The sequence below is a fragment of the Mobula hypostoma genome, chromosome 1 (assembly GCF_963921235.1).
Source record: "Mobula hypostoma chromosome 1, sMobHyp1.1, whole genome shotgun sequence".
Classification (NCBI taxonomy): domain Eukaryota; kingdom Metazoa; phylum Chordata; class Chondrichthyes; order Myliobatiformes; family Myliobatidae; genus Mobula; species Mobula hypostoma.
The window spans coordinates 50,835,955-50,849,221 of NC_086097.1; the positions used below are offsets into that span (position 1 = coordinate 50,835,955).

The 13,267-nt window shown below is 35.7% G+C and overlaps 1 protein-coding gene across 4 annotated transcripts in view; it reads right to left on the bottom strand.

Annotated features, from left to right (window-relative positions):
* cdkl1 (cyclin dependent kinase like 1 (CDC2 related kinase)) overlaps positions 1–13,267 on the bottom strand; it is a 69,404-nt gene that overhangs the window by 22,637 nt on the left and 33,500 nt on the right. For all 4 annotated transcript variants that reach the window (XM_063048539.1, XM_063048529.1, XM_063048520.1 and 1 more), the window contains exons 2-5: positions 10,962–11,083; positions 4,311–4,383; positions 2,648–2,738; positions 856–1,056 (exon numbers count right to left, since the gene is read on the bottom strand). In XM_063048539.1, the coding sequence (XP_062904609.1) occupies positions 856–1,056; positions 2,648–2,738; positions 4,311–4,383; positions 10,962–11,083 (487 nt within the window). The remainder of the gene's footprint in view (positions 1–855; positions 1,057–2,647; positions 2,739–4,310; positions 4,384–10,961; positions 11,084–13,267) is intronic.

Below are 13,267 nucleotides of genomic sequence, written 5' to 3' on the forward strand. Positions count from 1 at the left end.
ATCTGTGAAATTTATTGCCACAAACAATTGTGAAGGCCAACTCATTTCAGTATATTTAAAGCGGAGGTTGATCGATTCTTGATTAGTAAGGGTGTCAAAGGTTACAAAGAGAAGGCAGGATAATGTGGTTGAGAGGGATAATAAATCAGCCATGATTGAATAGTAGAGCAGAATCGAATGGCTGAGTGGCCTAATTCTGTTTGTATGTCTTATTATTTATTTCAATGAGATGATTGTCAGGTACAAAATTAATGTAGGCCTATTAACCCTCAAATCATATGACAAGAATGCAGGTTGTACTTATGGACGCTGCATTCTGCAGAAATATTTTGCATTCTGGCTGGATTCTGAGCCATACTCCTTTGAAACTGTGAGTAGTGCTTTATATTGTCTGCAGAAGCCAGAAGGCAATGTGTAGCAGAATGTACAGCCCCCTCATCCCTCTGCCCATTATGATCTGGTGAGTTAAGAAGGCATCATACACTGCTGTCATAGGCTTCTCAATACATGTTCGACAAAGTTGGGAAAAGTCCATGCAAGAATAAGTTTACCACAAGTGTAAACTGCACTTGAAGTGTAAAAAGAAGCTGAATGAGGCTCAGGAGTTGTAGGTTAGCCATATGTGTAATAGCTCGAGGACAAAATAACAAATCAAAATAAAGACCACTGCATTTCTTTTCCTGGAAAAGTAGTTAGCAGAAGAAGTTACTTTAACCAAATGAAATTTTCAAAAAGAATTATTTCACAGATTTATTCATGCTGTGAGAAAAAGGCTTTGATAATTTTACTGATATCATAATTCAAATCTACTCTGAATGAATGTAGTGTGACTCTTAAAGTTTTTTGAATACTCACCCAGTGTTTTTCTTATCAGATAGAGCTGATCAACATCTGACTTTCCTGGCCACAAGGGGGCTCCACATAATAATTCTGCAAAAAGACACCCTACTGCCCAAATATCCACTGGAGGACCATACTGAGTGTCTCCAACTAACAGTTCAGGAGCACGGTACCACCGGGTAGCAACATAATCAGTATAGTAATCTGCTGGACCAGCTACAAAATAAACAAAGATTAAATATTGCAAATGTTTTGTAAAAACACAACATCAGACTACAAAATCCTCAATGGCCTTTAGCAGGATGTGATAGGTTATTTTTAAGAACAACTTAGTGGCTTAGAATCATTAATATCTCCCCAAAATGCATTATAATGATTTTTTTTAACTTTTAAAGTGCAGTTAACTCAGCAAAATAAGTAAACACAATTACAATTTTTGAACAGTTAATTTGCAGAAATGACTTTGAAAAGTGCCACTTGTTAAGCTCACACCTGACAATCAGTAAGAAACTCAGATTTATTTTTAAAGAATAACTCCAAGGTCAGTTTTCCAATCACACCTCAGCCTAGATTACAGAATTAAATTTCTGAATGTACTTTAATCCTTAATCTGTTGCCTTAGAGACAAACAAAGATTTATCAATTATCATGAGAGTTTTCCAAATTCTAAAGAGCTAGGGAGTACACTACTCTTCTGAAGTATGATTCATTTTGTTAAAAAACACTGTAGCATTATTTAAAATACTCAATGCAAAATTTACAAGGATCTTTGTGTGATATTAATTATTACCACTATATAACTAAATAGTGTAGCTTTGAAAGTAGACAGTGAGTTTCTTTAAAGAAGTTTTGATTTTGTTTTTCTTTCTTCCACCTAGACTTTTCAAACACTAAATCCAGCATGTAAGATATTAGATTTGTTTCCAGTATTGATTTTCCTCTGACAGTAAACTTCTCACCAACTCATTTGAAAATATTTATGCAATATTTTGACTAGTGAATTTGGCATATTATTGGTAAAACAGCCAACAGTCCACCTTAGCACCTACATATAAATAAAAATGAATTTCAAAAATAATCTAGACATCTAAGAGATTGAAATTTTTGTTAATTTACATCAACAATAACAGCTGGTTATTTCACAAGGATAAAATTAAAGCATTTCATAAGAGTAACAGAGTGTCTGGACCACTTTAGTTAAGCTCAAAGACCAGAGAAACTAAATCATTAGATATTTTCTCTTTAATAATATCACACATTCACATATTTCAGCAAAGTGACCATTATATTTTCATCTAGGCAAATGGAGAGTATACCATCACCTGTTTTGCAAATGTTAAAAAAGCAATGGGTAACAAGAGTCAAATCATTTGCCATCTCGTTGACAGTGACAATTTCCTTCCCTCCCCCAACACCCCCTCTATGATTATGCTTTTATTTGTCCAAGCCCTAAGTTATGGCATTCCCATCCAAAACCTCTCCATAATGATTTGACCAAACATTTGACCAAATTGTTTCTCAAGTGATTTGACAGTAAGTTTCATTAGATAATATTCCTGGAGGCCCTTAGGATATTTTTAATGCTTCAAGAACACTAGAAAAACAAAGCTACTGTTGTCACTGTAATCAACTTGCAACTGGATGTGAAATATACCAAATAAATTGTTATCCTCGATTTTAGACACAAAGTACAACTAGTTACCATGGTTCATGATTTTTCTTCACATAAACTTAATTTTCATTACAAGTATAAATTGGCATTTGGCCTAGTAATAAATACTTTTTTCTTTAAAAAACTTTTACTTACTCAATATCCTGGCAAAACCAAAATCACAAAGCTTAATGACGTGATCTTTTGTAATTAAGATATTTTCTGGCTTAACATCCCTATGTATGCACTGCAAAAATAAATAAATAACCAAATAAAGAATCTATGCAAATACATTAATCTCAATAATACATCAAGATATTAAACTGTAATTCCTTGATACCATTTTATGACTTTAATTGGTGTTCTTATGGCAATACCATTATTGTGACCAATCATTAATTATACCCTGATAGCATTGTTAAAATCCAAATGATGATAAAGGATTTCACCAAATGAAAAATTTGAGTTAAACTAACAGAATACAACACTGATAGGTTTCATTAATAAGTTTTTATTATTATTGCTTTAATAAATTTTCCTAAAAGACTAAATTTTCTCATTTTATTGTACATTATTACATTTTGAGTGATATTTCTCTCTTTTAATAAAAGACATTAAATTCTTTAGTAAAATATAGCTAGATATATAAACTTATGAATTATTTTTATATATCCAAACTTCGCACCACCATAAATAATTAGAATTTATGCAAAACCAAAAATGTTGCAAAATGACCAAACATGCTTCACTGGACTATTGTTATTCATAAGTTAAATCCCACAATGGTGGGAAAGACCTTGGGAGGATTGTTAAAAAAAATGACAATTTATAATCAAATTGTTGTCTGATCAGATACCAGTTTTGGTCAGCACTTCTAGAGGTGATAGACAAGCAAGAATTGGTACAAGCTTGTAGTTTGAGCTGAGATTTCAATGGCCCCAGTTCTACTGAGAGTAAAATTATGAGAGGGAGCCAGGAGCTGCAAGTTTGCAAGTCACAAAGGGATGAATGGAGAATTCAGCAGAGGCTAAGTTGGGTCGCTGGTGAAAGATAGAAATGACAGTCTTAGGGAAAAGCAGGTGGAATTTTCTGCTCATCCTATTCTGGATATCAGACAGTCTGGTAAGTTGGAAACACAGGGGATCATGAAAGGTAGTTATCAGCAGACATATGGATTAGATACACAGTAAAATTTTGCATGCTTGGGACTGTGGTTGCTATATTATTCTCATTAATACTTCCACCCAATTTTAACTCATTTTTAAAAAGATATTACTTGGAATAATACATCTCCCAGCAAAACCGGTAAATTTCAAGGGAGCTTGGAAAATGTGGGAAACAGGACCCCAGTGAGCCAGTGTCAAACCTTCGGGATTTCAGAGTTGTCGAATAGCAGGTTGTTTTAATTTTACTTTGGTAGTTCATGGATGTTCTAGAAAGCAGCACATTGATGAAAGGAACGAGGGTGGGAGAAAGAACATGTATTTGGAACACCAGAGAAATGACCATTATAGTCATGAAACAGCACTTAGAATAGAACACCTGTGTAATGTGGCTATTATTGTTGTACATTGATTCCACGTGCTATCAGTTTAATCAAAATAAAATCAACGTATTTTAACTTATTTTAATATTTTGATTTGGTCTAATTGAATACAGTAGGATCTTTTCAAACATTTATTCAGTTGAAGAACTTGAATCCATTTAAAAGCTTTTGACAATGTTAAAGTGAATGAGTACTGCAAAAGTACCTCAGAATACCACTACAGGAGGGAAAATAGAAGATTTAACATTAACAACAGGGAGTGTGAGAACTCACATTATGCTTATGGCAAAAGTTGACAGCCTGAAGTGTTTGACAAGTGATTCTCTTCACCAAGTGATCAGGTACCCTAAGAAAGTAAATAATGTTTAGATTAAATACTTTCCTTTGAATATATGATTTGAAATTTAAAGGGAATATTCCATTTAAATAAGTATTAGATTGAAGGGACAAAGATAACATAATTTTTAAAGAATTTCTCACTTGAACTGTTCAATAAATACAACAAAATCATTGATCAGGGAGAGATGAACAATAGAAAGTGTACAGTGTTTTTCTTTGATCTCTGACATTCAGAAATTCCTTTAATACACCTATTATAAAATTGACCAAAATTCCTAACAGCATACTATGAGAAATGACGAGGTGGGCCAGCTGGTGGGGCAATGACATCAGCTCTGGACTCCGGAACGAAGATTCCCGGGTTCAAATCCAGTCAGGGCTGCTCCCGAGTACGCCTTCCATCCGTGCCAGGTTAAGTGTCGAGATCGCAACTCAACCTCGTAAAATAAAGGGAAAAATACTGCAAGATGCCTTTGTGAGGAGTGGCGCACCACACAGTCTCTCTCTCGCTCCGCGCCTTGTAAAGGCATGAAAAAGGATATCGTCCCGCCAACATTGCACACGCACGCACAAAAAAAAAGAGAAATGACAAGGCCCTATAATGCCCTTTTCAAACAGGCTGCAAACTGAAAGGAAGTGCTCAAGAAATGTTCACACAGTGTTCATCTAAAAACCCTATGGCATAGTGTCAACAAAGTTTACAAATCAACACATATGTAATCACATGGGTTCCAGCAAATCTAGTTTGGTCCCTAAGCAGTCTTTGAAAGTGGTAAACATCAGAACTGCCACAAGAATAAACCCTTCCACCAACTTTACTGAACGATGATAAAGCTTCTCTCATTTTTTATGACTCTAATAGTAGAGCATCAAACAGAATAATATTTCTATATCCACCAGTTCATGGAACCACAACAATCAGGAGTTCAAATCATCAAGGGGATGATTTTGTATTATAAAATAAGAAAGATTCAGGCAAATATTGACAGTTGTAGTGAGGCTGATGATCTCATCTGCATGGGAACACAAGCCTTCCAGTGATCATTGGTTAAAAGCAATGAGATTAAGTAATATGTAAAATAATAGTGCAGCTTACAAGAGAACTTGCATTCAGTAGAGATGGAAAGCAAAGGTGAAGATGAATCCCTTTGAATTAGGAGGAAACGTTGTGAGCTTAAGTTACAGTTAAGCATTAAAGTTACCTTAAGGACATTTAAGTAGAGAGGTTATCATAATGAGAGAATACATCATATAATCTTTAGTAACGTCTTGTACTGGCCAATGTTCAGTGATTTGTAGTGCTTGTATTCATATTTTATTTGCAATATTTCTTCAGTCTTAATAAACTTTTGGGTTGTATTGCTCTGCAAATCTTAAGCAAGTTTACCCATCACGATCAGGTTTAGGCTGAGGATAGAGAATTGTTTGGTTATAGGGTTGTTCGCCGAAAGTGGAGGTTAGGTTGCAAATGTTAAGTCACCAGATGAGGTGACATCATTCATGTGTGATGGAATGTTGCTTCTGCCGAGTATTTGCATTTATATTGTTCCAACTTGTTGTTTTGATTGGTCGCGCTGGACGCTAGTTTCTGCTACATCCCAGCCAAATGGATAACTGAGTGATCTCCGCTGGCCTGTATCCCCGGTTATCAGTCATTCTGAGCATTGCTTCCTCTGCAAACTGCTCCAAGCACAGGGAATAATGGTTGCACACAAACCCAGCACAACCATCACAACACTCGTCTGGAGACCCAAAGATCCAACAGCCCACATGGCTCCAAACACTATGTAGGGCAGATGAGGAGAAAACTATCCACGAGACTACATGAATATCAGCTAGACATAAGAAGACAAAATCCTCTGTCACTCATCTCAGTAATGAGGACCAAGGAGGTCACAAGTTTGTCTGGGGAATTACAAAAATCCTGGCTGACAAATCAAGAGAATTCGTAGAAGCTTGATCCTCAGTAGAAGACTCTAGTAACAAGCATTTTGAAAAGGATGGAATTTATGAACCTATGCAACTGTGGGAGTGGACCCAAAAGGTGAGCCACGAGCACATGAGGAACCAACACTCATAATGACTGATAACTAGGGATATGGGCCATTGGAGACTAGCGGGCCAGCGTGGCAGCCAACCAATCAGAACAACTAGTTGGACCAATATAAACGCAAGCACTTGGCGGAAACAACAATCAATTGTGCACAGACGATGTTACAATGACTGATGATGAAATGTTTGCGACCTAACTTCCAGGCTCGGTGAACAACCTTACAAACCACCTACCAAATTTTCTTTCATTTCAAATAGACAATTGTATACAATGAGATGTTCACAAGTCATAGCTCCAAACCAGTTATGCTAAGTGCAATCTGAAAGCCAATAGGTCAGTGACTTACGTTCAAATATTTTTTAAGTCAGCAGCAAAAATCAGAGATTTAATTGCTTGGACTTCTCTTGGACTTGGAATTCTAATCCCATACAGCATTTGTGTCCTTATATATTTAGTAAATACAGTACATGATCTTGTCATGAATGAGATCTCTACAATTTAAAAAAATTTGTAAAGCTTTGGTAGCAGAGTAGTCAGCGTAATGCTTTGTAACGCCAGCAATCAGAAGATCAGGGTTCCAATCCCACCGCTGTCTGTAAGGAGTTTGTACATTCTCCCCATGACCTCGTGGGTTTCTTTGTGTGCTCCAGTTTCCTTTGAGGTTCCGAAGACGTACGGATTAGGTTTTGTAAGTTGTGCGCATGCTATGCTGCCGCTGGAAACATGGTGACACTTGCGAGCTGCCCACAGCACACCCTCAGACTGTTGCTCTTTGACACAAATGACACACTTCACTGTGAGTTTTGATGTACTGAGGTATGTGTGACAAACAAAGCTAATCTAATCTTTCAATCTTTGTCTAATACTCATTTGAAAAAGGATCTAGTACTTTCCCAGCATGTATGACAAATAAACTTGTTTGGGCTTCCAACTGGGTACAGGTATCAAATAGAACCAATGTTTCGATGACAAACTCTGCCATCTTCTTTTCTTTCTTTCTTTTTAAATCTTTTTATTGAATAAGTATACAAAAAGGTAAGCCATATAGGCACTAATACACTGTTAGAATATAATAAAATTACAGGAAATATTAATACAAAAAAAAGATACAAACAATGTAATTTAAACATAACATACCAAGGTAACATAATAGTATACTAATTTTTATATATATATCAATAGAGAAAAGGAAAAAAAAAACCCCAAAAAAAACCCACCGTGCAACTAACTAAAAGCAAAGCAAAGCAATGGGCTAACTTGAAACCAAACAGAGTTAAAAAACTTAAAATCACGTCCTCAATCCCAACCTCCATTAAAAACAGAAAAAAAAAACAAGAAGGGTAGCCATCTTCAATTGAAACATTGGTTATAATTGATACCTGTACCCAACTGGAAGCCTGAGAAGAGTTTATCCGTAATACTTATTTGTTCAGAGAGACCAGCATGTGGCAAAATACATTAATACATTTGATGTTTAATAACTATAGTGTAATCATATCCCATATTCATCAGGTAGATATTGATACAGCAGAAACCTGCTGCAAACCCAAACAGTGTGCTTCTCAGCAAATCGTCAGCATTTAACTGCTGAGAACTTCAAGCCCCCCCCCCCCCCCCTGCCCTCCCGGTTAAGCTCTGTGATTGATTTCCTAGTACAAGCCTCCCCCCCCCCCACCAACCCCTGCCCCCTGGTTAAGCTCTGTGATTGATTTCTTAAATATATGTCCATGACCCTACAACAGCAAACCCATTCATTTGAAAGAAGTAAAGATTAGATTAGATTAGATTAAACTATATTGTCATTGTGCCGAATACAGATACAAAGCCAATGAAATACAGTTAGCATCTGACCAGAAATGCAAAGAATAGTGTTATTTACAAAATAACTGCGAATAAAAAGTAAGTGCTACAGCACACAAATATAAAAGTACTGAGACAGTACAATATGGGTACAATACTGCTTAGCGCTGTGATGTGAGGTTCAGCAGGGTCACAGCCTCAGGGAAGAGGCCCTTCCTGTGCCTGCTGGTGCAGGAGCAGAGGCTCCTGTTGCGCCTATTGGATGGGAGGAGAGTATGGTTAGGGTGGGATGCATCCTTGATAATGCTTTTCACCCTGCCCAGGTAGCGTTTATAGTAGATGTTCTCAATGGTGGGCAACTTGGGTGCCGATAATCTGCTGGGCAGTTTTCACCACACGCTGGAGTGCTTTGCGGTCCGATACGGGACAATTGCCATACCACACTGAGATGCAGCTGGTGAGTATGCGCTCAATGGTACAGCGGTAAAACAGCTGTGAGGGAGACTATGTAAAAGATAATGTATTGCTTTAATATTTTTAATTGTTTAAATTGATTTTGGGGAATTATTCTGTAACAATGTTTATTTTTTTAATGTCTAATTTAAATTTTATAGATTATACATCCATAAGATACAGGAGCAGAATTAGGTGATTTTGTCCATTGAGTCTACTCCACCATTACATCATGGCTGAATTATTAACCCCCTCAACCCTATTCTCTTCTTGCCTTCTCCCTGTATGTGGCAATGAATTCCACAGATTCACCACCCTTGGACTAAAGAAATTCCTCCTCTTCTCTGTTCTAAAGGGATGTTCTTCTAGAAAAATTTTTTTTGTGTTTCTGATTCAGAACCAAAGTCTTTGACACCTTATAGTATCTGAGGATGTAGCTTGGTTGGCTTTCAAAATACTTTTCCGATGTTTCATGTACAGTGTTCATTCTGGACAGACCACACGGCGACATTGTGTCACAAGGCACTGCCACCATTTAGGATTGGTAACTTATCAGCAACTTGACACTTTTAAATTAAAAGGCAAATCATTATTTTTTTTCCATGACAACCATAATCACATAAATACTTCAGAGTTGCAGCTATATGTCCACATATGCTTAATATGTGGACATATAACTGCAACTCTGAAGTATTTATGAATTTACAATTTTTGTAAAATGTAATGTGACAAATGGAACCTGTGTTATCCCAGAGTGCTTTGCTGATGTATTTGGATGGGAAGCTTGCAAGGGTATGTGATTTATAGCAGAGACTGTTTTGGCATTACATGATTAAAAGCAGAGAGAAAAAAAAACAGGACAAAGCTGTTGATGGAGAAGCCTCAAAGTCAAATGAGCTCATTAAAGACAAATGTAAGGGATGGAATTACTTTAAGGACATTAAGCTGATGAATTACTGGACTCTGTAAATGTGTAAAAATGATCTGTTTTCAACTGCAAGATTGAAGCTATTTACCGATGACTGAGCATACAGATTAAGACTTCCCTTGCAAGTAATAAACACACATATAATTTGATCTACTCTGAGTTTGTTTTAGTCCATTACTGTCTATTTAGAAGATCTAGCTGAATGGTATACAACACATACCACAGACAGTACATTCTAGCCTATCGAATCTCATCTCTGAGAATGATATAAAGATCTGTTAAGTAAACTCTGCACAACAGATATTAACTGAGACCAAAAAAAACTTATTTTGCATTTAGACAGCTCTGGGTAGTTCTGTTATAAATCAACTGTCTTAAACAAGTTTTGCAGAAAAGATAGGAAAGTGATCTGGCTCTCATTACAAAATAGCTTTAAAGATAACATTGTGAACATCTTAAGAACTACAAACTGTACTGAAAACAAACAGCAGATTCAGGTTAATTGGGACTTATCAAAACCAGAGCATTTATGCCCAATTAAGTGACTGCCACAAATAACCGAAGTTTCATGAAAAAAAGTTTAAAAGGTATAAAAAAAAAGCTGCCATTTAACTGAGCAATAAATTATGTATTTAAATGAAATACAGAACAAATTAGAACCCTACCAATACTACTACAGGTACTATAAAACTGTGTATTAGTTTCCAATAGTTATCGATGGAAGAATTCATCCAGTGTGCAATGCCGTGTTCTTTTGATTGACTGTAAATGAACAAGATCAGTGCAGACACCTAGGGTAGTTTTTTGGCTAGTGTTAAATCTTTTTGTGGCATCCTGGCAAGAGTCTAAAATCTTTTAAAATCAAACTGAAAAACAAAATAATAAAAACCACTGATTTTTGAATTGTCATCCGTCGGCCTCATAACACAAACATGATCAACTGACATTTTAAAACTGTTCACTCTAACTACACGCAACTGATGCTGGTTAGAAACTGCAACACTCTCCTGAGCCAATTAAGTGGTATAGTGTCCCAAACAAATGAAGGGAATCCTGGCTATTTTCTCTCTTTATTTTTGTTCTTTAAGAGTTGGCCCAAATATTGCAAGCGGCTGCCATGGTAATCCTATGGCCCAATTAACCGGAATCTATTGGTCATCTGCATCCAACTTTCAATTTAATCATGACTATCTAGTGACTACAGTTATTGCTGACAATAAGCTAGAGCTCACAGATTTCAAAATCAGGACATTAAACATTGAAAGACCTGACCTTCAATCTAAAAATGCCGCGTTCTGTTTCTACTGACAAAAAAAGATCTATTGTCTATATTACTTTCAATATTACTTACCCTTTTGGGTATCGGTCCAATTCATCTAACACAGTGTGGTCACAGTACTCAAACACTAAATGAAGTCTTCGTTTCTTTCTGAACACTTCAATCAAGTTGACAAGATTGCAATGCTTCAGTTGCTAAAAAAAAACACAATTTTTAAGAATTATCCCCTGATTCACTTCCTTTTAATGATTCTATCCTTCAAAAATATTAAAATCATTTTTATGATATGAATTTTTTAAATCTTTTTGTTAGTTTTCAAGTTCATAAACATAATAACAATAGTGATACAAAGAGATTGGAATTACATTATTGGTAATAAACATATACAACAGAAACTACAAATAATACAAGTGTAATAGACTTCCAAACTCTTGATATAATTAATCATGAAGAAAAAAAGAAATTTAAAAAAGGATATCACAAAGAAAACACCCCCAAAAAAACAAAAAAAAGCTAAGAAAAAAGAACTAAATTACTAGACCCAAAAAAAAACAAAACAAGGCTGAACCAATATATTAGATCAAATACATTCATTAATGTCGTCAACTCCGCTCCTCTATTCATATATTCTAAGTCAATAAAAAGGATTCAGAAAAGGACAAACTACATCATATGAAAATGTTGAATAAATGGCTTTCAAGTCTCTTCAAATTTAACCGAAGGATCAAAAATGACACTTCTTATTTTTTCTATCTTTCTTTTTATTAATTTTAAAATTATGAATAAAATAATAATAATACTAATAAACAGAGAATGGGATTACATCATTGATAACTAACATTAGCAAGTACAAATTGCTAATCATACAAGTATGCTAAATCTCCCCAACTCCAAATACAACTGAACATGGTAAAGAATAAATTTTAAAAAATTAAAAAAAGAAACCCCCAAACTAGAAAAGAAGAAAAAAAATTAAATGATGCTAAGCAAAACTAAACTAAAGTCGGGCTAACATATCACATCGTATACCATCATTAATGTTGTTAACTCCACTCCTCTATCTGTATATTTTTAGTTAAAAAAATGGGTTTTGAAAAAGGTCAAACTAAATCATATGAAAATGTTGAATAAACGGTCTCCACGTTTCTTCAAATTTAACCAAGGGATCAGAGGTGCCACTTCTAATTTTCTCTAAATTTAAACAAGATATAGTTTGAGAAAACCATTGAAATGTAGTAGGAGGATTGACCTCTTTCCAATTCAAGAAGATAGATCTTCTAGCCATTAATGTAAGAAATGCAATCATCCGACAGGCTGAGGAGGATAAGGAACTATCTTCAATCATCGGTAACCCAAAAATTGCAGTAATGGGGTGAGGTTGTAAATCAATACACAAAACTGTAGAAATAATATCGAAGATATCTTTCCAATATTTATCCAAAGAAGAACAAGGCCAGAACATATGAGTCAAAGAAGCAACTGCGGAATGACATTTACCACAAATAGGGCTAATACGAGAATAGAAACGAGCTAATTTATCTTTAGATATATGAACCCTATGTACCACCTTATCAATGTATGTTTAGCGCATAAAGACAGATTAACTAATTGAAAGATTTTTTCCCCATTTTTCTGTAAATATATGAAATTGAAGTTCCCTTTCCCATTCAGTCTTAATTTTATCAGATATACCTGAATTTATTTTCATAATCAAATCATAAATGATTGCTATTAAACCCTTCTGATAAGGATTTAAACCTAAAAATTTTTCCGTAATATCAAATGGATATGAAGTTGGAAATGTAGGTAGCTTAGTATTTTAAAAATTCCTAATTTGTAAATATCTGAAAAAAAATGATTTAGGCAAATTATACTCATTAGATGACTGTTCAAAAGACATAAAACAGCTATACAAAAATAAAGCAACATACATCAAAGTTGCTGGTGAACGCAGCAGGCCAAGCAGTATCTATAGAAAGAGGCGCAGTCGACGTTTCAGGCCGAGACCCTTCGTCAGGACTAACTGAAGGAAGAATGAGTAAGGGATTTGAAAGCTGGAGGGGGAGGGGGAGATGCAAAATGATAGGAGAAGACAGGAGGGGGAGGGATAGAGCCGAGAGCTGGACAGGTGATAGGCAAAAGGGAATACGAGAGGATCATGGGACAGGAGGTCCGGGAAGAAAGACAAGGAGGGGGGGGTGACCCAGAGGATGGGCAAGAGGTATATTCAGAGGGACAGAGGGAGAAAAAGGAGAGTGAGAGAAAGAATGTGTGCATAAAAATGAGTAACAGATGGGGTACGAGGGGGAGGTGGGGCCTTAGCGGAAGTTAGAGAAGTCGATGTTCATGCCATCAGGTTGGAGGCTACCCAGACGGAA